The sequence below is a fragment of the Anas platyrhynchos genome, chromosome 5 (genome assembly GCF_047663525.1).
Source record: "Anas platyrhynchos isolate ZD024472 breed Pekin duck chromosome 5, IASCAAS_PekinDuck_T2T, whole genome shotgun sequence".
Classification (NCBI taxonomy): Eukaryota; Metazoa; Chordata; class Aves; order Anseriformes; family Anatidae; genus Anas; species Anas platyrhynchos.
In genome coordinates, this window is record NC_092591.1 from 9,092,592 (window position 1) to 9,118,200 (window position 25,609).

At 46.1% G+C, this 25,609-nt stretch overlaps 1 protein-coding gene across 6 annotated transcripts in view; it reads right to left on the reverse strand.

The window, feature by feature from the left end:
* Positions 1–25,609, reverse strand: part of CEP170B (centrosomal protein 170B) — a 55,536-nt gene that overhangs the window by 20,413 nt on the left and 9,514 nt on the right. For 5 of the 6 annotated variants that reach the window (XM_072038225.1, XM_072038229.1, XM_072038228.1 and 2 more), the window contains exons 4-13: positions 22,890–22,979; positions 20,069–20,149; positions 17,482–17,538; positions 16,022–16,160; positions 8,227–8,328; positions 6,623–7,099; positions 4,215–4,277; positions 2,630–3,393; positions 392–580; positions 91–199 (exon numbers count right to left, since the gene is read on the reverse strand). In XM_072038225.1, the coding sequence (XP_071894326.1) occupies positions 91–199; positions 392–580; positions 2,630–3,393; positions 4,215–4,277; positions 6,623–7,099; positions 8,227–8,328; positions 16,022–16,160; positions 17,482–17,538; positions 20,069–20,149; positions 22,890–22,979 (2,071 nt within the window). The remainder of the gene's footprint in view (positions 1–90; positions 200–391; positions 581–2,629; positions 3,394–4,214; positions 4,278–6,622; positions 7,100–8,226; positions 8,329–16,021; positions 16,161–17,481; positions 17,539–20,068; positions 20,150–22,889; positions 22,980–25,609) is intronic. The other variant, XM_072038227.1, reaches the window with a different exon arrangement.

Here is a 25,609-nt window from a genome sequence, read left to right on the forward strand (position 1 = left end):
GACACACAGAAGCCCATAATTCCTGCTTTTCATATCATCCTGATTTAGATTCAGGCACCTTCAAAAGGTAAATGTCAGGTTGAGACTTACCTGTACCTCCATCAGCCTGCCCAGAAACAGATCCAGAGTCAGAGTAACTGTCGGCAAGGCTCGCCCACCTAGACACCCACTTCTGACTGCCCTGAGCTGCTGCAGACATCTACAACAAGGTGGGGAAGGTGGTGTCAGAAAGGTTTGTAAAAACAAATCTTAGGCACAAAATCTCTCCACTCATATCCACATCACCCAGTCTCCTCGAGATGGAAAGCAATCCACACATCACCTTTCCATGCTTCCAGAAAACCCACCCACACCTCCACCCTCCCAACAAATCCACCCGGACTGCCCGTACCTGCATGTCAGCCTGAGACCCACTCACAGCTTTTGAGGCAAACGCCTGGAGCAAGGGTGACTTCTGACTAGTGCCGTTTTCACTGATTAAATGCTGATGAGAACCAGAGTCGTCTTTTTCACCTTTTATTACTGGTCGAAAGACTGAGGAGATTCTGGAAAATTCAGGTGACTCGAGAACACCAAAAACCTGAAAAGATGATGGGGTGGGAAAGATTAAAAGGGGGAAAAAGAAAAAAAATATTAGCCCCAAATGCAAATCTACAAAGCATTATTCACACACAAACTACGATCCCAAAGGGCCAGAAACACTTGCCAATCATTCCATACAAATTAACTAAATCATTTATTCTCTACTCCAGTTTAAAATAAACTTATTCATACAATCCCACTCACACCCACCTTTTCTCTCATCTGCATTATTTCGGTGCATTGCCTTAAGAGTAGTAACTTTCACTGACTGAGCCCCTTTTCAGCCCTGAGAAATTTAGTGTCAGGAAATCTATTCACCAGCTAATTCATGAAGCAGGAAAAAAAAAAAAACACAACTGGGAAAGCTCCATCTCCAGGGTCTTTCATAGACTGCAGCAGTGACTGGGCTGAGCACAGCAGCCTTGCACAGCTATGGAAGGAGCTGGGAATGGATGAATCTCTGAGACAAGTGTTTAAGCTATCTGGCCAGCTTCCCTCTGGAGATGAGCAAGCTTTCCTAGAGGAGTAAGCAGGATCCATGCCTCGGAAAGGCTTGTTTCCCTCGCCTGACTGCATGTAGCTCAGGAGAAAAGGAGACCATGGAGGGTACCTAAGTTTGGACAGTGACAGCCTGAAGTTCTCAGCTCTCACTTCCCTTAAAAAATAGCGTGTGTATAGTGGCAGAGGAACAAAAAGAAAACACCCCAGAACTTCAGCAAATCCAAAATTCAAATAATCTTCCTTCCTGGACAGAAATACAGAGTTCTGGTGAGTTATTTCCCAAGTGGCAGGTCTATGCTGCACCAAGTCTACAGCACAGCCAAGAGCAGAATTTGAGCAGCCTGCCTGACCTGGGCACATGCCTGCCAAGACTACTCCCCAGAAACTGTTTTTCTTTTGTGGTATTTTTGCTCATATTTCCCCACCAGAGCAATAAAGCATCTAATATTAGGACTAGGGCCTTGCTGTGGCTGAAACACCCTGCCCTGAAAGCTTCCGATCGCATTTCAAACAAGATGTAAGGAAGAAGTGTAATAACCAAACAAACAAGGGAAGCTAGATCGAGGCCCACAGAGCACTGTACATAAAGCTCTAAAGCCAGGTTCAATTAAGGCCTCCTTTAAATCTCACCATCCTCCTGCCCACGGTTCACTAAATGTTCACAGCAACTTGCCAGTTTTGTTTTCCTAATAGACCGCAGATGAAAGTTAAACCTGAAGATCAGCCAAACTTTGGTTTGCCCTGGGGTTGCCTGGCTGGGTGGAGTATTTTTAAGCCTCACCCTCATTTTTATTTTATTTTTTTTTGTAAGGCTATCATTCACTTTGCAAAATCCAAACAAGCACAGATCCATCTAGGATTGCCTCTGCCCTAGACCACACCCTTCACTATCTCAACCAGCTGCCGCTTGCCCTGCCAGCCAGCACTGCCTTCTAGCCAAGCAAAACTGCACACCACCTACCACCAGGGCTTGTGAACGATGAAGGACACCAGCCCGTGGTTGTGTTTCCCTCACCCTGCCACAGGATGCAGTGCCAGCGACGGGGTGCAGCTCCCCTATTCTACAATAGGGGAGGAAGGCAGGAGGCAGAGGCTTGTGAACAGCTCTAGTCCTGGAGAGCAGAGCTGCTCCCAGCCATGGCACTCAGCAGGACCAGCCTGATCTTTGTTCTGCTGCTGCCCTTCCCTCTAAACTCATGGAGAGCCCACTTGCACCTGACCATCCAAGTCTCATTTTGGAAAGTTTTTTTGCTGAGGGCTTACCTTGCTTTCTCATATTTGACTTTTTTTGTTGTTTTTGTCATTTGTATTGTTTGGGTTATTTTCTTGCTATTGTTCTTAAGACCAGCCTCACTGTTTGCTGACACCTATCCTTAACACAGCTCAGCCAGGATGATTTCCCACACCAACCACAACCCCCCTCTGCACCCGATTTAAGATGGCAGCAGCTAATGAAGTTAGAGTTAGACCCTTCATCATCAGCTGCAGAACAAAGCTTCCAGCCCCCAGCTCGCTGGCCAAGCCCAGAAAAGCAAGCAGCATTTACCTGATCTATCATTTTTCGAGCTTCCTCCACCTCTTTATCCTGTGACTCCGTCTCGATGGTGTATGTGCCCGTCTCGCTCACGCTATCTTCCTCGTCGTTCCTCCTGCCCTGGGCTGACTTTACCTCTGGAGGTGGAGTGGAGGCAGACTCCGGCTCTGATGATATAACCACGCGTGGAGCTGCCGGCATGGGCTGAGGTGCTGGTTTCTCAGCCCCTGCTTTCCCCGACTGAGCAGTCTCCCGCAGGTACTCAGCCATAAAATCCTGAGCCATTTTAGACTTCCTCCCAACACTCCCATAGGTTTTGCCTGATGCTCTGGAAGTGGAGGACGACGATGAGCTGATCCGATCCTCCGTCTTCTCTCTCTTGAAGGAGCTAGCTCTTTGGGTCCCCGAGGAGCTGTTATTGGGTTTCCCTGCCTGTGTCCCTGCATGGGATGGTGGCACCGCACTGCCCTGCTTCTCGGCTGGCAGCGCGTTCTTGCGCTTCTCGACCTTGGTCTTCAGCCCTGGATCGGTGTCGCTCTGGGAGGAGTGAGCGCTGTGCGTGAAGGACTGCGACCGCTTCTTCCGCGGCGTGTCCTCAAAGAACTCGATGACGAACGCCTGCTTGTTGTGCAGCATCTCGTGGGGGTCACGCCTCATCTGGCGCTGCAGCTTGGTTTGCTCCACCGCCCGCTCACTGCCTGTCGTCGGCTCCTTCTCCGCCTTGGGTGCCACGGGGTCTTCCGAGTCGCTCTGCGTCCCGTCCTCGTGCCTATTGCCTGGAAACAAGTCGTGCATTTGACTTATGTTCTCAGGTTCTGTGGCCCTGCCATTGCCCACCAACTGAATTATATCTTTTCAGTGAAAAGAAAGAGATCCTACAGGAAATAAACAACTCCAAAGACACCTACTGTGCTACTGGGATTGTATCCCTTCAGGGGAAAAAAAGGAGTCTGTCTCCAAATCCCACTTTACACAGCTGGCTGGCTATCAAATTATTAAAAATAATCCAAGAAATCATTTCAACCCCAAGGGGTTTTGATTTTGTAACACAGATTGTTTTTGATACGTGAGGTGTTGTTTATTTCCTTCTTGCCATTTAAATACATGCAATGCCATTATTTTACCGTTCTGCCCAGTTACCATAGTATGAGATCACCTTATTTTGTTCTGTTACACAGGAGAAATCTCTCCGCAGAATCTACAAATGAACCCTGTGCACCACGTCCCAAGGAACCAAATCCCCGTGATGAAGAAGCCACGAGCAGTGTGTTACCAGCGCATGCACCTCCAAGCACCCACGTTACCCCTCTCTACAACAGGGAATGAAACAGCATCTAACTGGAAAAGTGAACTTGCAGGGTTCATCACTTTCCTGAAGATTTCAGAATCACACCGTGACAGCCCAGAAGCCACACCAGCCTACCATCAGCCAAGCAAATGTTATATCATTACGTAGAGTAAGCTTACGCTTATTTTTTACTGACAACCAACTTTACAGCCTTCCCTTTGTATCAGTGATGCTCTCTGCCCCTCAGCACCTTAGCTCAGGACTCTCAGAGATTAAGTGAAAGTAAAATAAACAAAAAAACAAACAAACCTTTTTTTGGAGAAGGAAACGGGTGTGAAGGCACACAACTTGATTCAGTCAACGACCGGGAACCTGTCATCGGGAGAACGGGGAAAGAGGTCTCTGCGCTCTAGACTGTAATATGCAGCAAGATATACTGGCTAAAATACCACGTGTTTGGAGGGAAAACTGCTCAAACCTACTTTGCAAGTTCTCCAGGCACAGGGGTGAAGACCATTTATTACCTCGAGTTAACCGTGAAAGATTAGAATTTAATACAAGAACCATCCAACCCAGGAGTCAGTCCTCGGAGGAGGCTCCTAACACCTTGCTGAAGAAAGCCAGCAGACTTTGCATTGCGCCCCGAGGGCTGATAAGCTGCGTCCTTGAAAGGGAAAAGTTCTTCAATTAAAGGGTCTTGGCGAGGAACTCTGCTGAATGCAAACTGAGGATGCAAGGAAAAACACTGTGCCTATGGATGCCCTAGCAGAACACCATGCACATCCCCTCGAGCAGCTAAGACCTGAACTCTCTGGTCTCAATACCAGGCTTTACATTCACCAAGGTGTTCCTGAAAGGGAACAGATGTTGCTAATGAGAACCCCAGTGGTGTCTGTGATCCTTAGACCTGAACCTGGTACACAGCCAGCTGTAGCCTCCCTCCAAGGCGTCTTCAAAATCAGCCCCGCAAGAAGAACACGTTACACAGCCACCACAGATAAATGACATGCCATCCTCTGCCAAAGCAGAGGTGGCTGAACTCCTCAGGCCACCACCACTGTATTTTTTAATCAAATGGCCAAACAGTTGATTTTTTGATATGCAAATTATGCATGAAGTTACTTCGGCTTATTTCCATGCCTCACGGACTGCAGAGAGGTGAGTGCAGTCAGTCTAGTACCCTCTGTGCATTGCTCAGGAAACCTTTAGGATGAGCAGCTGCTGCCTAACACACTGGTTTTCTCCAGGAGGAAAGAGCAGAACTACTGAAACACATCTGAATCCCTGACAACAAGGCAACAAAATCCATAATCTCACTTAAAAAAAAAAAAAAAGAAACCCCACACACAAAACCCAACACCACCAACTTCTACCACATCACTACAGTAGCCTAAAAAGATGACCTGAAGTACCCCTGCAGGCCACCTCAACGTTCTCATATTGGGAAGAACTAGAAACAATGACAGCAAAAGAGTTTAATTTCCATGTCACGTCAAACCCCATGTCTAGTTATGTGAAACTTTCTTGACCATAGGGGTTTCTCAGAAACATGCACACAAAACAGCAAGCTGGAGGCATAATAAATAAAACTCTTCACATTAAAAGGATTTTTCCAACATGGACTGAGCAAATATTCCTTTGAGGAAAAACAAAGTATTGCTCTCTTAAGAAGGATCTCAAGTACATATCGGTCTACTAATGTCCAATATAACTTAATTTGCAGTTTGCAATAGCAGCTCTTCCAGCACCTGCAAAGCCTCTGAATACAAAGGCAGCAAGTAATCTGTGGTCTTCTCCTCACTATTTTGTGCACAGCCCAAGAGAAGCATCCAAGCAAACTCACAGAATCACGGAATCACAGAATTTCTAGGTTGGAAGAGACCTCAAGATCATCGAGTCCAACCTCTGACCTAACACTAACAGTCCCCACTAAACCATATCCCTAAGCTCTACATCTAAACGTCTTTTGAAGACTTCCACTCAGATCATGCAAAAATATATTTAAAGTAGTGAGAATCAAGTGACTCCCACCAGCTGCACTAAGAATTAGGTTACAAACTGCGTTTAAAAATCTCCAAAGAATTCCTCATAGTGCCACAGTTAACAGGAACCAGGTCCACAAAACCTGGAATTTTTGAACAGACCAGGAATTCTGAGATGCTTTAGTTTAAGAGAAGAAATCTTCTTCCAAAGATACAACTATTTCTTCCACTGTTGATCACGCGTATCTCAATTCTATCACCAATCACCGTGCTGTGACCTCTGATCATTGTACCCATGAAGATCACTCTTAACACCTTCTGGACTGCAGCTAAATAGAAAACTCACTTCTTCAGCTAGGAGAAGCCAGGAGAAGAAAATCCCCTGTAATGCCCATGTTTACCAGCCTGCCTGGACACATGGAAATGACTGAACATTTAAAAATCAAAACCCTTTTTTCAATCACTGCTAATGCCAAGATAGGGATATGGATGTGGAGGAACCAGATCAGAGCCCCCAGGCCAGCACCACATATGACTGCAGGGCTGGGCGAAGAGCCTACTCGCTGGGTTCAAAACCATTAACAATAATTAAAGAAATACTCTTCATCTTGCAAATTTGGAGCAGAGATAAGTAAGTGCAGTTCTCCCTGACAGGAGAAAGATTTTCCCCCTTTAGTGTGGTGCATTTGCACAGCCAACAACAAACACTGCCCACAGCACAAGACATTCACTCACCTTTAAGTGTCCTCACATGAACCGGCAGGTCGCTCTTGGTACTGTACACATCGTCTCCTGGAGACTGCCGCCTCATCAGGCTGGGGTCATTCTGCACGAGCCAGTCAGCCACCTTGCTCTCCGCTGACATCACTTCTGTGTGAGCTGGCTCCTTGCTGTAAGGTCTTCTCTGTCGGAGTGAAAATTTCGTTACGTGATCTTTTATCTTTATTTTACCAGGGGTACCGTCGTCGAATTCAATAGTGAAAGAGGCATGGCTCTGTACAACCGGAGCTACTATAGCATCGATATCCTTTGTCGGGATCTCATGGACCTGGGTTTCTGGAGATTTTGATGGCTGCTGAAATTCTTTAGTTGGGATTTCAAAGTAACTCGGCTCTCTCCGGAAAGCAAACACCGACTGTTCTTGGGAATCTCTATAAGCAGAAATATTGCCATTCAGTTCTTCTTCATGTTGGGCTATCTCTTTTGATCTATCTACAAAAGGAAAAAAAAAAAGAAAAAAAAGAAAGCCTTAAATTCACAAATATTAACTGAAATATCTAAAATGAATTAAAGAAAAAGTACAAGTTCTGTTTTAGACAGCTTTGTACTCTGGCCTCATCACTGAAATGCATGTGCAAGCACTGTTGCAGTCTGATTACTATTTGTCATATACACTTTGCTCCTTCTTTCACTGTTCCCTAAAGAGCTGAGCACATGTGCACACATTGTATATTTTGGCAGAACCTACGCGGCTGGTGGCATTTTGAGGTTTCTGTATGCTGGGCTGATGTGGCAGGAAGCTATCCAGTTTCACTCTGCTGAATTCACTTACACGCACACCTGCTCCACTTTCTCCAGTTCAAAGGAAAAGCCTGAGAGTGCAAAACTAATCACAGGCACGTGTTTGCTGGATCAGTGCTGAATTCAGTAACGTCAACAGGGCTACAAACACATTTTTCAGTAGTGCCCAAACCTCTTGGCTAGAGGGTCACTTACCTTATTTCAGCCTCTTGGGAGGGCTGCTAATCACAACCCCTCTCTGTCAGAAAACAAATGTACATTGAAGTAAAGCTCATCTTTGTGCAGGAAAGCATGTTTGATAGCATTACTGCACAAATATAAATATAAAAATAGGCATCTTCCAAGCATATGGATTCACAACAACAGGAGTGGTGAGGCTAAACGGCTTCCAGTCATGATGAGGTGAAAAACTGAGAGCTTCTGCATCACTCCAATCCAGTCAAGTGCCTCTTAGGAAATTCGCAGCAGATGGACTCACCCTGAATAGTTTATTCAGGTGGGATGCATATGACCACATATAGAGCATTGCTTCATAACGTGGGTCTCAAACAAGCTTCGCGAGGCCTTTCTCATACATACTGAATTACTCCACAACTGCTGGTTTTAACCTTCACTTGTTTTAGTGGAAACATTTTAATTTTCCCTTACTCTGGTTTCATTGGCAGCAGTCTACACAGAGCAACGTGCAAATACAACAAGCACAAAAAAGTGGTAATTAAAGCCTTGAAGCAGGATGACTTCACACAAGAAAGATAAAAAACACGCAGGAATTGTCTCTCTCTCCCCCCTTCTCTGTCCCACAAATTCACCTCCCTTACCTGAATAATGTTCCTCCTGCCTTCTGTCCTCCTTGTTATTTGCATCATCTTCCCCCCACCAGGAAGGCTGCCCATAAAGAGGGGTGCGATAAGTATTGGTCTCTAGGAAGAAGATAAACAACTACTTTGACACAGAAAATATCAACTCATAAGGTTCACAGAAGTCAACCGCATGCCAAAAGGGGAAAAACAGCAGGGTCAGATGAGATTCTGTACCTGTTACATTGCAGTCGTAATCATAGCAAGTTATACAGATTAGTTCAGGTTTTTTTCCTTTCCCTGCTTACACCCAGCTACAAGATGCTGACTTCACTTCCCTTCCCTGTCTTTCATAGCTGTGTTTCCCAAATACTGGCTTTTCACCCCCTCCAGACTCATCATCATTTACAGAAAGTAGAAGATTTTCCAGGACAAGGCTACAAAACGCCAACCACAAAATCACTAGCAACTCACCTGCAATTCAGGTGAAAAAAAATAATAAATCAGAGCTTTATTCTCATCTTAACTGGGAAAACTTTAGCTCTGCCCTTTCTTGCCCCACCACAAGCTTGGATGTCAGGAGGCCAGGAATCTTTTCCAACTATTCACTACTCCCACTCTAAATGACACATATCCTACAGCAGGAAATTCTTGAAGAGTTACAAATTTAGGGAAAATGGTAATACTGTCTCATTATAGATACATAAAGTAGAAGTAAACTCTTATTCTCAACAGCAAAAGCGAAGGGATCCCACAGTCACTGCAGGAGGGTTTCTTTACATGAAGAAACCCTCTACAAGAGCCAGACTTCAATAATTTTCTCTACTCCCAGAGCACTCACTGAAAGATGAGGGCTCCATTGCAACAGGTACCCAAAGGAACTGATTCACTCTTCTTATTTTTTCTCCCACAGAACAAGATGGCATTTTGGCAGTGCCTTGGGCTGCTGCTGTTTGTGTTTCAAGTAAAAAAAAAAAAAGCTCAATTTACCTGTGTTAACAGTCATTAGTTTATGTTTTTATAATAGTTGATGAGAGGCAAATAAAGTAGCTTTTGTTCTTTCATCTGGAGGCGACAGAGACGCAAGCCCGGGTCAGGGGCTGAGGTTAACAGCCCGGTTTCAGGAGCTGCTTCTCCTCTACCCGGCCCAGCCGTCGGCACACACCTCGCCAGACACGTCCCAAAATCCAGCTCCAGCCACAGCTGGGCTTCTACCGCCAGCTGCTGCTCAGCTTGGGGTTTTATAGCCACACGCTGCCCTCTGCAAAGCAGCCCTCAAACAGCCCTGCAATTTCGCATTCCCTGCTGTAACAGGGCCAGGACAAAGAGCAGCTGCTGGCATAAGGGAAATGGAGAGAAGGAAAGGGATTTAAGAGTCGAAGAAAAAAAGAAACCCAATTTTATGTTGTTGTTTCTAAAGGTACACAGATCTAACGGCCACTGTTTCAGTTTTTTGTTTTGTTGTAGAATAGTTCCATAAATATATACATTTATTTGTTATCTTAGGTAAAAATTTTGCTTTACAGACACAGTCCACAAGCCCTTTTCAAGACATTTTCGTGCTTCAAAATGAAGCACGCTGCTTCCCTTCACACCAAGGATCAAAAGAGGCTGAAAGTATTACTCTCCTTTCTGCCTAGAGTGCGCGGAAGATAAATTGTCCTGCCATTATGCAGGCAGCCTTTGAACGTTCAAAGGAGGAAGCATTTTTCACCACGAATAAATTGGAATTGCGAAGCAATGTGTGTCACAACCGAGGATCGGTGAGCTACTCAGACGAAGGAAAAAAAATCATAACCTGCTCAAAAACCTGTCAAAGAAGAGAGGAATCCAAAAGCAGGGTTTGGTCACATCCACGCTGCAAGAGATGGCCACCAGCACCGTGAAGGTCTCAACCCTAAGGTTTTGGACACTTGTCTCAGATTACTGTGACCAATTCTGACCAGCTCAACTCTGATTTATTTTCAGGTGCTAGATGACCAAATCCTGAACGTACTACGGAGATGAAACACGTTCTGCTGCAGATGAAACCTAAGGGCAGGCTCACACTCTTGCCCAGGCAGCACCCTTCCCAAGCACAGGTGCTGTTACTGCTCACAGCTTGGAAAGAGATGCTTCATTACAGCCCATCTCTCCAGGACATCCCAGCCCCTCTCCAGGATCCTAAAGGGCTCCTAGGCTAGAAGCTTTCAGCTAGCTGTTCCAAGAAAAGTCCCACTTCCCAAGGGGCAGAAGCTGAGGGAGCTCACATCCATCCTGCAGGACAGACCTTCCTAGCAGCTGCTCCTGCCCTGAGCTGTGTCCTGCCTGCCTACAGGACACAAGAGCTTTTCTGCTACAGGGGAAAAGGCAAAATCATGTCAACCTTGGTCAGGCTCTTCTGTTGATGAGGAGCTTTGGGACTGCAAAGAAAGCAAAAAGGAAAAAAATAAAAAGAATAAAATGTATGAAGAGCAATGAGCCAGTACCTCTGCCTTCTAAATTTCCCCCACTAACCTAAAAGCCCTAATAGGTGCTTGGGAATTCCCTCAATTCCCCCTCTGACAAAAGCCAGCAAAACACCAAAACCCAGGGCTCCTCAAGGAGCACTACATCGGGTTGAGCAGAGCACAGGGACCTGGGGCCACCAGGGTAGGAGCAGCCCCATCGCAGAAGGTCCCTCCTGCCTCCTCCAGGGCCATCCGTAACAGCAGGGAGCTCCCACGGCCCCACCTGCAGCAGTCTGTACCAGCATGTGCCCAGTGCAGCCCAACACTTCACTTCCACGGGTTAGCTTTCATTCCCTCCCTCTCCCAGCCCCCACAGGGAACTACGACTTCATTTGGAAGACTGCAAAAAGCACAGATGGGAAGCCGAGGAGTCAGTATCTCGCTATTTGGGGCCAGTTTCAATATTTTAAGAGCAATTAATGTTTCCACTGAGCCTTTGTGTTAATTTGCATTTTAAATAACATTATCAAGTGGCACCGACACCCTCATTTTCAGCTCCCGCTGAAAGTGGCCAGATCCTGAGCCAGGGTAAAATCTCCGTGACTCCAGACCAGCAACATGAATTCGCTGCCCTGCTCATGTCAGAAACTGCAGCCCCTTCTAACCCGCCAGCACAACCGCCCTGACAGCCACTGCAGCTCTAGTGCCATAATGCTGGGTAGAAGAGGGGGAGGAGGTGAGAGGAAGGCAGCTCAAACAGATGGCTGTGACAGCAGCAGGCCAGGTAGCAGCTACACACACACACATTTTTTGCTGGGGGGCTCAGCTCCTCACCAGCTGGGATGTATTTTGGGTAGCAAACCTCAGCCTGGGCCTGCAGCATCCAGAGCAGCACATCTGGCAGTGTGCTGAGCCACGCGCCCTGCTCTGAAGCCACAACCTGCCTGCTCACTGCGGTGTCAGCTGGAAGCTCCTGGAGGATCAGAGGCTCGGGGTTTGTTCGAGTCAGCAGCGAAGCAAGGAACAACGAGGAGAACTAACAAACAGGCATTTTAATGACATGAGACTTCCTCCCATTGATGGCAGCTCGTTACCACCTCTCTGGACTCCGTGCCAGGCTGGCCAGATGGTGCCAATTCATTTAGGCATATTTCTTGGCTCATCAATTCAGGCAGACAGCCTGCAAACCATCCTTTTTAGATAACTGAATCGAGGTCAGCACAAGCGTTCAGGCAGATAAACACTGAGCTATGGGTGACAGCGTAGTACAGGGAAGACCACTGACACGCACATGTTCTGCTCCTGGATTTTAGTCTTTGGGGCTCTCACACACACAAAAAAAGAAGGCTGCTTTAGCTCAAAACAAGGGATGTCCATTTGTTTAACGAGTCTGACAAGAACGTGGCCTGCTAAATGAATACCCGGCTATTGATCATCCGAAGGAGAGGCACCACGAGAGAAAATGAGACGTTTCAGTACAAGGGGTGTATTTAGGGAGAAGTGAATCACACAGAACAACAGCAGGACCAAAAATACAGTACAGGTGATGAAAGGGAAAGGGGGGAAGTCTGCGTTAATGCTGCTCTATCAGCAAGTGGGCAGAGCAGCTTCCACGAGGAGCAGGCAGCTCTCACGACAGAGGGGTCTGATCTCCTTTGAAGGTGGCTCTCCTCCAGGCTGCCTGGCTGGGACAGGACCGAGGGCTGAGCTGTGCCTGAGTCCCTGCAGGGCTTCAAACAGTCACGAGAGAGAGACGGACAGCAGCAGCACATTTCTTTGCTGACAGAAGCACAAGCAGCTTTGAAGCTGTCTACAGCAAGGCATAACAACAGCATGAGAAATCCAGCTTGCTCGAAGTCAACCCATTTTTGATTCATTATTAATAACCAAAGTGTCCGTCTTCAGAAGATGTAGAGCAGGCTGCCTATGGCAGAGGGGGGAGGAGAGAAAAAAAAAAAGGGGGTGATCTAGCTTTTAAAACATTCTAAACTGATTTCTGATGTCTTTGCTTTTTTCTTCCTCTCCAAAATACAGAATTAAAACCTAGCAGGGATAAACACAAAGCAACTCTGGCTCTTCACCACGGTGTTTATTTTGTGTGCACGTGAACCTAAACCCTGGTCTTTTGTGCCTGCTGTGAGCACACACAAATCCTGGAGGCTTTCAAATCAGGCTGATAATCACGAATTTATTTGTACCAATTACACAGCGAAACCTTTAACATGCTGCAGGTACCACCAAACCAGCGCAGATGAAAAGCAGATACACCACCTCTGCTCTCCTAAATTAAAGGCTAGAGCAGGGCTGTGTGTCTAAGTAGCTATTACCATGATCTCATGGGGAAAGCAGCCAAGGACCATGGAAACCACTCCACAACTCGGCACAACTCCCGCTGCCTCCCTCCACGCTGCCTGCTGACCTCAGCACCGGACACGGACACGACTTGCAAGTCGGCTGCTCACAGCACTCTGCAATTACACCAGCACCAACCCGGCAAGAAAGCCTGTTTCAGGGATCCCGGGAGAGACTCAAGTCCTGCTCCTGCAGTCGGGGATGCCCGTTTCAGCTGGAAGCTGCGGGCAGCCTCCCCGCATGGAAACTCAGGCCCACAGCACTTATTCAGAGGTTAGTCATCAGCTTCAGCATTATCTACTGCCATCAGCCTGGGAGGGCTTTAAAAAAAAATAATAATAAATTCAGATCAGCCTGAGGATTAATGATGTGTTGAGAAGACCACAAAGTAGCTTATCTCATCCACTACCTCAACTCAGGTAGCAACAGATGGGGAGCGTGACAGCATTAAAATCTGCTCCGCTTCAGGCTGTACCTGGCCTCCCCATGACTTGAGGCTTGAAGCATGTGAGCTGATGGCTATTTTTAGCATTAACTAGCTGAACTGTGGGCACTTCTCTTCTTCATACCAATATGTAACCCACAGGTCTTACCAAACTCCTTGCCTTGAAACACATTTCCCAAAGACTGATGGTTTTTTGCTTACAGGCAGCACAAACCGAAACGCTGCCCCTTCCACGACAAATAATAAAGGGCTGAGCTGTTTTCAATTCCTTCCCTCGGCTGGATCTCTTTATCCTCAACCCCTCACCTCCTCCCATTTCTAAGCAGCTCTAATTGTTCGCATTGTTTTGTTAAACCTCTTCCCTGAAAGCTTGCATTGCCTCTGCCTCTCTTCCAGCCAGCCCTGGGAAGCGATCCTTCTAAAGGCTTTTTGTCGCCCCAGACCTTGCTTTAATTAGTCAATGCAAATTCCTAAATACCTACAGGCTTAGCAAAACAGCTCTTTTCCCCAAAGCCTCTTTTTGCTGCCACTAAGCAAGCCCCCTCCCCGTAAGAACACCACATTCTTCTTTCCACTGATCATTGGAATTGCTGCCACTCCTCCAAGCACCCGAGGAAAAAAAATCTGTGCATGCGTGCAGCTGCAGACAAGGTGAATTAGTCACATCACAGACCAAAAGGGAACCCGCTGATCATTCTGCTCACGTGATGGAGATGCTCTCTGGAGAGCGAGGCACTGATTTAATGCTCAGCCTCCTTCCACAGGCTCCAGTCCAACCCAGCAAAATGCTTCCAACAAAATATCCTGAACTTCTCCATCTTCCTGTGGCTTAGCAGCGCGTCACCGACATCTCACACGGGTCCATCAGCCCCACTGTATGTAGCATGCTCCACCACTGGCCCCCAGCAGGTACTGACAGCTTTTATTCTTACTTTTTTAACCTTTGAGCTGTGGTCTATGCCCACAAACAGTGACAGAGACGTAATGCAGGTCTGTGAACCGCTTGCTGAGAGAAGGGGCACCTTTCTCAAGTGTCTCCTGACTCGGAAGATTTTCCAGATATCAACCGCTATGCTGTGTAGGTTAAAACCAAGAAGGTGGAAAGAATAAAAATGAGAATATTCACACAGCCAGGCAGGGAAACACAAACTGATTCCACCTGGGCCTCGCAGACCAGTTACTGGCAACACCTCCCAAGAGCCCAGCACCCCTCGCAGCTCAGCTGAGAGCTCTCCCCAGTGCGGTTCACCTCTTTTCACCCTCCATGGTATCACAGCTAATCCCCAACTTCATCCCTTTAACTCCACGCTTGTGAGGTAAAGACCCAAATGCCCCATCCACAGGAGGGGGTGACCCACAAAAGCACTAAATCCACAGGAAGAAGGGTTTTGCAGCCCAGAGAACAGCAGTCAGGCACACATACCGCCTCCATGCACAAGTGGAGGCAACAAGAACAGAAACAAAAACATGGCAGAGAAACATTACTTTGTTTTAGTGTGCTACGCCAGCTTAGAGGGATTTTCACAAAGACAATACAGAGGAGATTAAGGTCAGCCAACCCACTCCAATTAGGTATCAGAAAACCTTAATGGATTTACCCAAAGTTGCACGCATTTCTAGAAAGCTGCTGTGTCTACATCTCAGTCACCCCTCCCAAGATGCAGTCTCACTCTTACTTGCCCATCTTCTTCCCTCCACTCACCTTTCTCCTGCCTCCAACAGGCCCACTGTGCAGATGGGCTGCCTCTGCTACACCTACAGCTTCCCATCACTCTGCCATCCTGGAGAACAAGACTACCACTGGCACTCTTTAGCCATCAGGATGCTTTAATATCATATTTCTTCCTCTTTTTGTGCATCATCAAGCTCAAGAAGGCCACCAACTGATATGTGAACAGAGCAGGGAGAATACATGCCACGGTAATATGTACACGAGGTAGGAAGCTCAGATAAGACTGATGGGGAGGTCCTGGCCCACCACGGTGGGGAACAGGCAGGTATGAACATGAGGAAGGTAGCAGAGGGTAGAGAAACAGGCAACAAAAGGAATTTTTCAAATGGAAAAGTTCTGAAGCCAGGTAACAATGAACCTGAAGCAAACACCTCCCAGTTCAGCAGTCAGTTTCAGCCCCACATCATGGGGTGTTAGGAAATACAGTAATTTAAGACCATACATGGCATTTTGGAACAAATCCCTTGGTACCGCTTTGCCTGGCTGCCAGTACCACGCCGCAGCAGCCATGCATCTTCCACGGTGAGTCACCATCTCTGTTCAAACACCAGCTCATGATTAGGAAAATAAAAATAGACCAGACAGGTGCCAAAGAACTTACCAAACCTGCTCAGCCCACAGGTTCTCTAGCATTTGCACAGTGACAAGGCATGCACAAACCATCATGCCAATTTCTTTTTTTTTTTTTTCCTGGGAGGCTGAATCTCCAAAAACTGAGAATCTGAAATGCTCAGAGGTTTAAAAAGATGACCCGCTCCTTGTGCATAACCCATGGCACACTTCGTTCTGACCCAATGCAGGGATCAAGCAGTGCTTTGACTCTGCTGGATCTCGAACAACTGGTTTCTGAGCAAGTACCTGTAATGGGTTTCCTCTCTCCTTTCTCCAGCTTCGCTTGCTGGGACTCAGTGTAGACACCGTGCTCCATGGGCTGCTCCGCCCTCTTCATTGCCGTGCCTTTGAAATTCATCTGGAGCTGGCTGGTGTACTTCTCGTGCTGCAGGGACATGAGGACAGTTGCAGGGTGCCCGTGAGATGTGCGTGGCAGCCCATGGCAGATAACCAACCACCCACCCCACAAATGCATCATGCAAAGGCAAACACTGTGGCTATGCTCTGTGACAGAAAGAAAACACACCTAAGTACAGGCTAGAGAGCAGCAGAAATGCCACTTGAGAGGCTTTCAAATACCTCATTTGGAAGACAGTAAGTGACAATTACAGCACATGAGAAGGTCACTGTGACACAGCCCTGCAAAATTAGCAAACCCTTTAAGGAGTAAACTGAGAACAATCAGAACTGATGCCATTTTCTGTTCAGGATTCAAATCCTGGAATCCCCTTTGTTGTAAAGTAATATTATAAATTCTTTCTGGGCCTTCATCTGCATTATCTCAATCTTTCAGAAAAAGCAATTAAAATACATTTTAATTATTTCTCTCCAAACCCTCTCATCAGCCAGGAGAGTGATGAGCCTGCCTTAGAACAGACTCCATTATTAACTTGGGGCCTAGTAAATGGACTCATTAAAAGTGGCTTTATTACAAGTAAATTAATAAAAGGGTGTACCCATTCGGGTTACCCCTAAGTAAATTCAATGAATCATTTACCCAATTCTGGCTGTTATACTTCTGATCCTATACAAATCCTAGAACTGGAACCAGGGCTAAGGGGACAGCATCTGCTGGCCAACAGGTGATGGATGCTTGGCACTGATAACCTGAACCCTCAGCCGAACAAGGGCAGCGTTCCTGCCTAGAGGGGGTAGTTCTTCTGCCTTAAATTAGAAGATGTTTGAATATTTTATACCCTGTATTGAACTCTTTGTTTAAAAAACACCTGGCTCATAAGAGGACCTCTTGGTAAGGAAAAATGGGGAGCTTGAAGGCAAAGATGAGGTGACAGGAATAAACGTGAATGTCAACCTAACAAATGTGATGGATCTGGCCTACAGTCACTAGGCATGGAGAAAAGCAACCATGCTCCACTTCTGGAAGAGAACAAATTGTGTTCTGCTTCACCCAGAAGTTAATGTGCTGACTGTTCTTTAATACAGTACAACTTTAGTAACCTTTTTTGTTGGCAGTCATAAAATCATAAATAACTTGATCTACATGTTAGTGGAGGGATAAGAGAGATCAGAGCAGAGATAGCCAGGAAATGTCTCTCTCCTCAAAGGAAGGTTTTGTTAAGTCTCAATCCAAGGACAGCATAACATTGTGGATCATTTCACTGACATCAAGAGTATTTTAACACTTTAGGCTGCTTGACCACTACTAGTGCACTGAAAAAAAAAAAATTGCACCTGCATCCCCTTACCTTTAATGCTTCTTCTGGGACTTTGTGTTGAATTTGCTCCAGGACATACATATTCGAATGTACAGAACTTGTTAAGGAAACAGCACAGGAATCAGATGCAGAAAGAAATCTAGCACTTAGTCACTACTAAAAGAAAACAAGATCATAAAAACAGTGACACTGAAAATGCATGGGGCGCTAAAAGCCACCCTCGCTGCGTACCACCCCAGTCTTTGCCATACTGTGTTTTTCAACAGAGGGTAACCCACATCTGAGAGTGGGACCCGTGCCAACTGAAGAGTGGCACACAACAGGAGAGGGGCAGGAGAAGCTCTGGAGAGCACCAGCAGCTTGGTGCAGGATGAGGGAGCAACCAGAACCCTGACTCAACTCGCACCCTGCTCCTCTCAGCTCCTGTCAGACCACTCTCTGCCCGCAGCATCCTGGCCAGGACAGAGCAGTCTCGCACAGTCAGGATGAGGCAAGGCTTTTCAGCCACTGCAGTTTCCTGGATGAAAAGTAAATCAGGTCATGAGCTGCTGTGACCTCTTCGGAAGGGAGGCATTTGGTATATTCGAGCCTAGGCAATAATCCCCAGCAATGCTGCAGGGAAAAAAAAACAAAGGAAGCAGCTGGCAATACCATCATGAGCAACCCAATCAGGACAGTGCAGAGCAAAAGGGAGGAAAAAGGAAAGATGGAAAATGTTAAACTAAAAATAAACTAAGAGATACTGGCATAGCAGGGAAACTCCACACAGTCTGTAAGTGAAGCTGTAAATGGAAAAGAGACAAACGCTCTTATGCAATTGAGCACAGCTGACTCAGAGGCCACGGGAGATGCTGCCATCCACACGGCGGGCACAAAGCACTGCTAAAAAGGGTGGCACCAAAGGAGAGGAAGAGATTTTAACTGCTACAGCCATCCTGCCAATGTGAAGAGCCACGTCTAAAACCTACATTCTCAGAAGTTTTCCTGTTGAGGGCAATAAATTCTACAATTCATAAATGCAATTATTCATTTCACATGAATATCCATGTAAGGGCTGCAGGACTAAGCACTTAACTCAGCTGCTTAATGCTCAGAATTACTTTCTATAAAAAGTTTAAACCTGTATCACGGCCACTAAAACCTATCCAAGCTCTTGTCCCTGGCTTATGCCTCTGCTCGACTGGAATTAAAGCAAAACGATGAGTTTCCCCACACATCCAGAGACCAGAAGACACACGGCCACTTACATAAAAAAAACATTTGCAAAGCTGCAAAGTCAAGAAAAGCTAGAACAGAGGCTGCCTTTAGCATGCCTCGCCAGGTGCATGCTGAGATGCCACCTGCCATGACAAGACCCTACAACCCTACCTGATTATGTGCTGGGCAGCACTCAGCAAGGGGCGACTCAGGACTTTCCCCCATTTATGCCTGAACCTCCATGAGCTGCACCCTTTCCAAATCATGCTTTAAAAGCAAATAATCTGTCTCCTCTGAGGTGTATCTTTATGGTTGTTGTCCAAAAAGATTTAGCAACTACCTCCCTTTAAAAAAAAAAAACACAAAACAACTACCACCATGAAGCAAGGGTTTGTTATTTATAAATATCACATATTTCATGGGGACGATGAAGGGCACGAGAATGTGGCCTTGGGGCCAAGGACACACAAGAGTTTGCCAGCCAACCTTTTCTCCCTGCTTCCATTTTCAGAAATGTCTGGGTTGTTTTAACCAAAATTTCTCACAAATAAAACACGAAACCTGGAGAAAATATTTGTGACTTCTAAATTCAGCCTGAGCAGGGAAAGTTTAGCAGTTCGAAGCAACTGAGAGTGCTGTTCTGAAAAAGGATTTGATGGTGTTAAGAAAAGGCAGCAGTAGGAGCTTCTACTTACCTCTGTAGATCTACAACAGCCAGCCAAAGAGCCGCACCAGGATGAGAAGGAAAGGGATGAAGGTAAAAGTATTTTAGCAGACCCTAGTGGGATGTGCCTCTGTAAACCAAGTGGTAACAGCAACCTGGCCTCCCCAGATGGAAGGGAAATTTTCTGTTGCTAAAGAAAGTTTTACTCTTGCATTTTGTGGCAGAAGCAATTTGCAGGAGCAAGCATCAATCGATATAGAGTCAAGGGTCTGACCACAAGTCCCCAGAGCTAAGCGTGCCAAAGACCTGCAAATTGCCTGCAAGCAAACAGTTGGGCAAAATGAATGACAAAAATACTTATATCAGATGATTTTTTTTTTTTTTAAAAAAAGTAAGTTTTTACAAAAGCATATGAAACATGTTTGCTCCCAGGCTGGTACCAGTGACAGCTGCCACCCAGCGATCCCAAATAGGAAGAAAAAACCCCACAACCTTTCCTTAGACAGAGTGATGTGGCACCTCTGCAGTCACCGCTGCCAGCACAGGGCCTGATTCAAAGTCCAATGAAGGCAGCAGGTATCTTGATTAATCTGTTCTGAATCAGATCCATGGCAGAGAAACAAAAGCTGATGAGCCATCCAAGGGCTCCAGGAGGCCAAACAAACACCCTTAGTCATTAGCCATGACTGGGACTGTTAACCCTCCGTGAAGCAAACAGCACAAAACCCAAAGCCTGTGTCTGAAGATGGGAAGGATATCGTAGCCGAAGCGAATGACATCGTTCAGTTTTAGGGTGATGTACTTCTGGTCAGGAATCCTCACGTCATTGACGAACGTCTACAGGGAAGAAGCACAGGAGTGGGTTTTAACAGAGGGTTTTGACAGAGGGTATATTGAGGCGAGGCATCTCTTTGGGATAGGGCTCCTGGAGCACACCCAGGCCCACCGGCCCGCGGTGCCACACGCACGGGGTGCAGCAGCTCACAGCAGCCCGGCCTGTCAGCCAGGCCCCCTGTAAACCACCAAAAGTAGGTCCTGTAGGATAGCTCCAGCACCCCAATTCCACTCTCAGCTCTCCTCCTCCCTTTACAAAGGGTGAGGGCAGCAGTAAAGCTGCGGCAATTCCTGCTCCAGTTATGGAGCTGGGTACCAGCTCTCTGCTGGGTGTCAAACAAGGCTCACACCAGCCCTAAGCCAGGTAATTTAACAAGTAAAACCTCTCACAAAGGGAACTGGAAGTGAAAACACACAGGAAAACAAGCATTTTTTGTGGAATCACCACAGTGCCTGAGGTGCTGTTGTCCAAGACACCATTATCAGCACAACAGGCCTCTTGCTCCAGAGGCTCACATGCTCATTTTTTCCTATGCTCCAGATATTTAATTGAGGCCCAAAGAAACTAAATTGTCCTTATAAAGGTAAAAAGAATGCACTTCAGAGCTGTGAACAAATGCCTCGGATGTCTCAGATGCCTGCAATCTCGTGCACTCCAGTGTCCTGAAAGCCCATGTGCTGCTGGATTTACCTGGGCTGTCGCAGGCACCAGGAGTTACCTGATCTTACAGGGAAGGATTTGCCCAGCCTTACAGACCTGGAAGTCACTGCTGGGTCTCTGCAGCCTCCATACGCTTCCAGCTTCCAAAATTCTTCCGGTTTAAAGAATCAAAACTGTGCTACAAAGTGAACTGACATGCTTTCACCACTGAGGCACGGTTTTCTCCTTTTGTTTTCTCATCTGGGCCAAGCCAAGCACCCATGGTAAAACCAGAGGGGAAAAAATAAATGCTACAACAGGAAGCTAGAAGCTCAGCAGACAACAGCCCCCAGCTGCCTGGCAATTTACAGAAGAGCTGGAGAAGAGGCCTTTCATTTCAGAATAAAAGCAGTAAAGCTGGTTAAAAAACACGCAATTTCTATTTGCATGAAAACTTTTAATATTTAAAATTCCACAGTCAGATCTGCAGCAACAACAAAAAAAATTTGCTGAATTTTCTGCAAAACAGAAGTTTGCAAGAAAATCCATTTTGATGTTGTTACCTGTGGCCACTTAAAGTAAAATAACCCATGGAAACTGCTTGTTACAAATAGACATGGTATCTTCAAAATCAAAAGACACTTAGAGACCGCAGTGTTAAAACAATTCAAAACATTTTGGAAATAATATGAATTAGATTACACAAAGTCATATAATGCATTGTTGATAAAGGCACGAAATAAATACAACATAAAAACAAATGCTGAAAACAGAATTTAAATCAAGGTCCACAAGGGGGATGTCTTAAAATTCACCTAAACTTCCAACTAAGGATATTTACTTCCCACAAAATGAATTCAGTTTGGCCACAGCCACCTTCTCCCACAGAAGTCTGTTTGACCCACCGTAGTAGACAGGCACTGCCATAACTGCTTTTAATCCATCACCCCCCTTGAGCGCAAGCCTATTACTAAAATGCTATAAATTCATTAGCCTATGAAGAAAGAGAAGTAATGATACAAGCCTTCCCTTTCCGCAGGCAGAATTTTCAGCTGCAATTTATATCTCTGATTTTTGAATCAGGAATCCCAACACAGCCCAGACCAGTTACCAGAAATCCTGACATTTCAGCAGGATTCAATCCTGCTTTCAGCTATTAGGCTGAGGAGGATTAACACTCATTCTAGCTGTTTTCAGATGCCAGAAGAGGCAGAAAGTTTGTTGCCTGCTTTAGCATGTGCTTTTATACAAGTTTCTGGGTTCATCCAGTGTTTTTGTGGTTGCAACGACAGAGGGCTGCTGTTTCTAAACCCAGAACAATGATGGCAGTAAAATTCCGTGAACATACAAACACTGAACACAATTATATGAATCTAGCTTAGGCCTGTTTCAGAAGAGGAATAACTTCACTGGTATGTAAAAGCAGCCGAGAAGAGGCATGCTATGACATTAGGATAGTTTTAACTATCATGGTGTACTTAATAACCACAGAATTCAGGTGGGCAAAGCCTCGCCAAGCTGCCTAACACTACTGCCTCCTTCAGGAGCACAGCAAGGGTTAAGACTCAGGTAGGCTCAGATTATCCCCCAGTCTTAACACAAATCAAGACAGGTGGAACAGCAATTTTTATTGTCAGAAAGAGGAGGTTTAAAATAGTTTTTCCCCAAAGAAATTAAAAGGCTCATCATCCCATAAATCACTCCACACACCGACAACTGAATTGCTAAAAGGTCACCCTGCTCGTACTGAACAGCTGCTCCAGAATCTTCACCAGTTTAATGTTAACATCCCCAAAACAAGACTGAATTTATTTCCTGCCCTTTTCTAAGAGGTGCCATGGTTTTGTGAGCCTTGAAGAGCTCTGCAAGGGCACCAAGAAGAAAAAGGGAAAAAAAAAAAAAGCAATATTGACTAAAGCTTTCCTCTTCTAAGATGTTGCGTGATCTTTGTCTCAGGTCTTGCAAATGTTTTGTACCTTTAGCTTAATTCATGCAAATGGCTGCAGTGAGACCCCAGAGGGGCCTAGCAATAAAATATATGCACAAGTACTTGCAGACTCAGCTGCATGTTCACCTCTGTCAGCAGGGAGGTTTGCTACTTACGCCGTTTAAGCTCCCGAGATCCTTCACCCAGTGCTCATCTTTCTCCTTGTCGTAGTTGATCACGGCGTGCTGCTTATCCACACTGCGGGACTGGCAACGAAAGCACAAAGAGCGTGAGAGCAGCCAGGCAGAAGAGACACTGTTAATCAAAGCAGCATTTAGACATGAAACTAACTTGATAGGAGGCAGGGGGAGAAAGGGGGAAAAAGCAGGAAAGATTAAATATTATTGCTACTATAAATAACCGAAGAACACACAGTAAACGCTTCCATGGTTGGTGTAAACAGTTCACTGAAGATAATACACTATTTACATGAAAAAAAGAGTCATGGAAAGCTGTCAAGACTATGCCAGTATTTCAGTAAGTTATATCAATGCACATTGAAAACCAAACCAGTCAAATAGAAAGCCTGGGGGCATCATCTCAGCCTGCGTGAACTGGAAGAGCTCCATTTTCACCAGCTGAAGCTGGTGGCCTCATCACCAGGGACTTCATCACCAGGAGATTCTATTTGGGAAAATTTCTTCCTATCTTTCAAAGGGGAAAATATATACACAGTTTCCTTAAGTTACAAACCAAACTTGTTCATGATGCGTACTTGTTCATGATGCATACTGTTCCCAGGACCGTGTGCTGGAGTTGGCTTAAACCCTAATGCTTTCCAGCTTGGAGAGAGGTTAGTTAACTTGGGATGAGAAAGTGACTAGAAAAAAAAATGAAATTTAAAGCTAACTTTGAGGACACTGATTAGGACTGATGTGGTCCCAATGGCTTTGTCATGATGCACATGCACCAAATACATCTTGTCTTCAAAACAGAGTATGACACTTCTGGAGAAGTGCTGTCAGACCGTTTCAAGGCACAAACATCAAAACCTCTGAGCAGTTTTGAAACCCAGCATAAGTGTCACAGCTATGAAGACACCAGACTGTCTGCAGCTTGGCTTGAAGCACTCACTGGCACTACTCACTCAATCCATCAGCGTCTGCATGTGTTGCTGAAACCTCCCTGGTACCTCAGCCCAGGGAAGGGTAGGGCACGCTACCAAAGCAGGGAGACGAGCCAAGCTAAGCCTGTGCATCCTCCTCGTCCTGGGCATCAACCAAGAAGTTCTCAGTGAAAGATAAGTCCTTCCCTTTCCCCAGGTGCAAACAGGCAGGTTTCCACAGCAGCGCTCTCAGTAAGCCATGACATACTTCCTCATGGGCATGCAGGGGCAAAGACTCTTACAGGGGAATTCCTTGATGAAAACAGAAGTCTTTCCTGACGAACAATTAAGCGTTAGCAGGAATTTCTTCTTCCCATGGCAATGTGAAGCAAGTTGGTAATATCCCAACAGCTAATAAACGTCAGGTCCCAGAAGGCTGGGCTCCTAGGAGGGCTCCCTGCACCTTACCTACAAAACAGGGATGGGGGGGGGAGACCATTCCTGCCCACAACATGGGTAGAAATCCCCCCTTTCACCAGTGATGCACGTTTATAACCACATCACATCCTGCAGGACTCAGACAAAAACGCACAGGGGTGCTGCCTTCACTGCATGGATGCAGACACAGGGCATTGCCGTGTCCTTCAGCTACCCAAAATCCTGGAAATCACCGTTCCCAGTGGGATGGGAGAGAGTGCTGAATAGGTACAGCAGTGCTTGCTTTAGCTTTTTAAGGCATGCCTCAGAAAGTCACTTAAAAGTTAACTGAATTTAAAGGCATAACAATCCCTTTAGTCCACTTCCAACATCAGAAGGTCTTCCACCCCAAAAAGACAGTTTGCACAGAGAAAAAACTGCTGTCGATTTTACCTTGTACCAAGCCGCAGGGCATTTAAAAAGAGGCTTACTTCAGGGAACCAGCTGTCTCCTACAAATTCAGTTTGCCCTAGATCTGACCCGGATGCAAGTTACCACAGCCTTTGGACTGTTGTATTTTACAACAGCTGACTACCCCGGGGTCCCAAGCCAGACAAGGGTCATCCCACAGGGACAGAGATATACTCTAGCACCATAATATTCCCCTATATAAAAGAAGAGGTCACCAAAGGAACTGATTCATGCCAAAATTTCCCATCTTTCAAGCAAGTTTCAGCTGTGTTCAAGACTGCCCTTTGCAAAAGCAGGTAAAATGATACGCTGTATTTGTGCCGTGGTCCTGAAACCTCCTAGCATCTCTTTAAAGAGCGTGTTAGGAACGTGGCAAACTGTTACACAGATCACACTTCTGTGAAATCTCATATTTGTTTTGGAGAGGAGATGAATTTTCTCAGTTTTATTTGTGTTAAAACAGCAAACATCACAAGCACTTTGCAGGAGTTCCTAAGGGCCTGTCTCCAAGGAAACTCAACTTAAAATAACGAAAATTGCACCTCGTTTATTTTGATGCAGACTTGCCAAAGGTCCCTCTCGAGCACCAAGGTGTGGTTTAGTTCAACACCAGCCACATCTGCAAGAAGCTGCTCTTCCCTGCAGCGGCAGCAGCCACCCAGGGGCTGGTGGTGCTTTTGTTCCCGGAGAGGAGCAGGATGCCCAAACCCCACTTCCAAACAGAGCCTGAGCAGCCACCAGGGCGCCAAGAGACGAGGGCACGAGCACAGACCTGGTGAAGTCACTTAGTCAATAAAGGCAGAGGTTTCCCATGAATGAACCCTTAAATCACGGACAGCAAGTTGGGAAACCTGAGTTTGTGCATGTTACAGAGCAGCCCACAGGTGCAGACCTGCCAGAGGT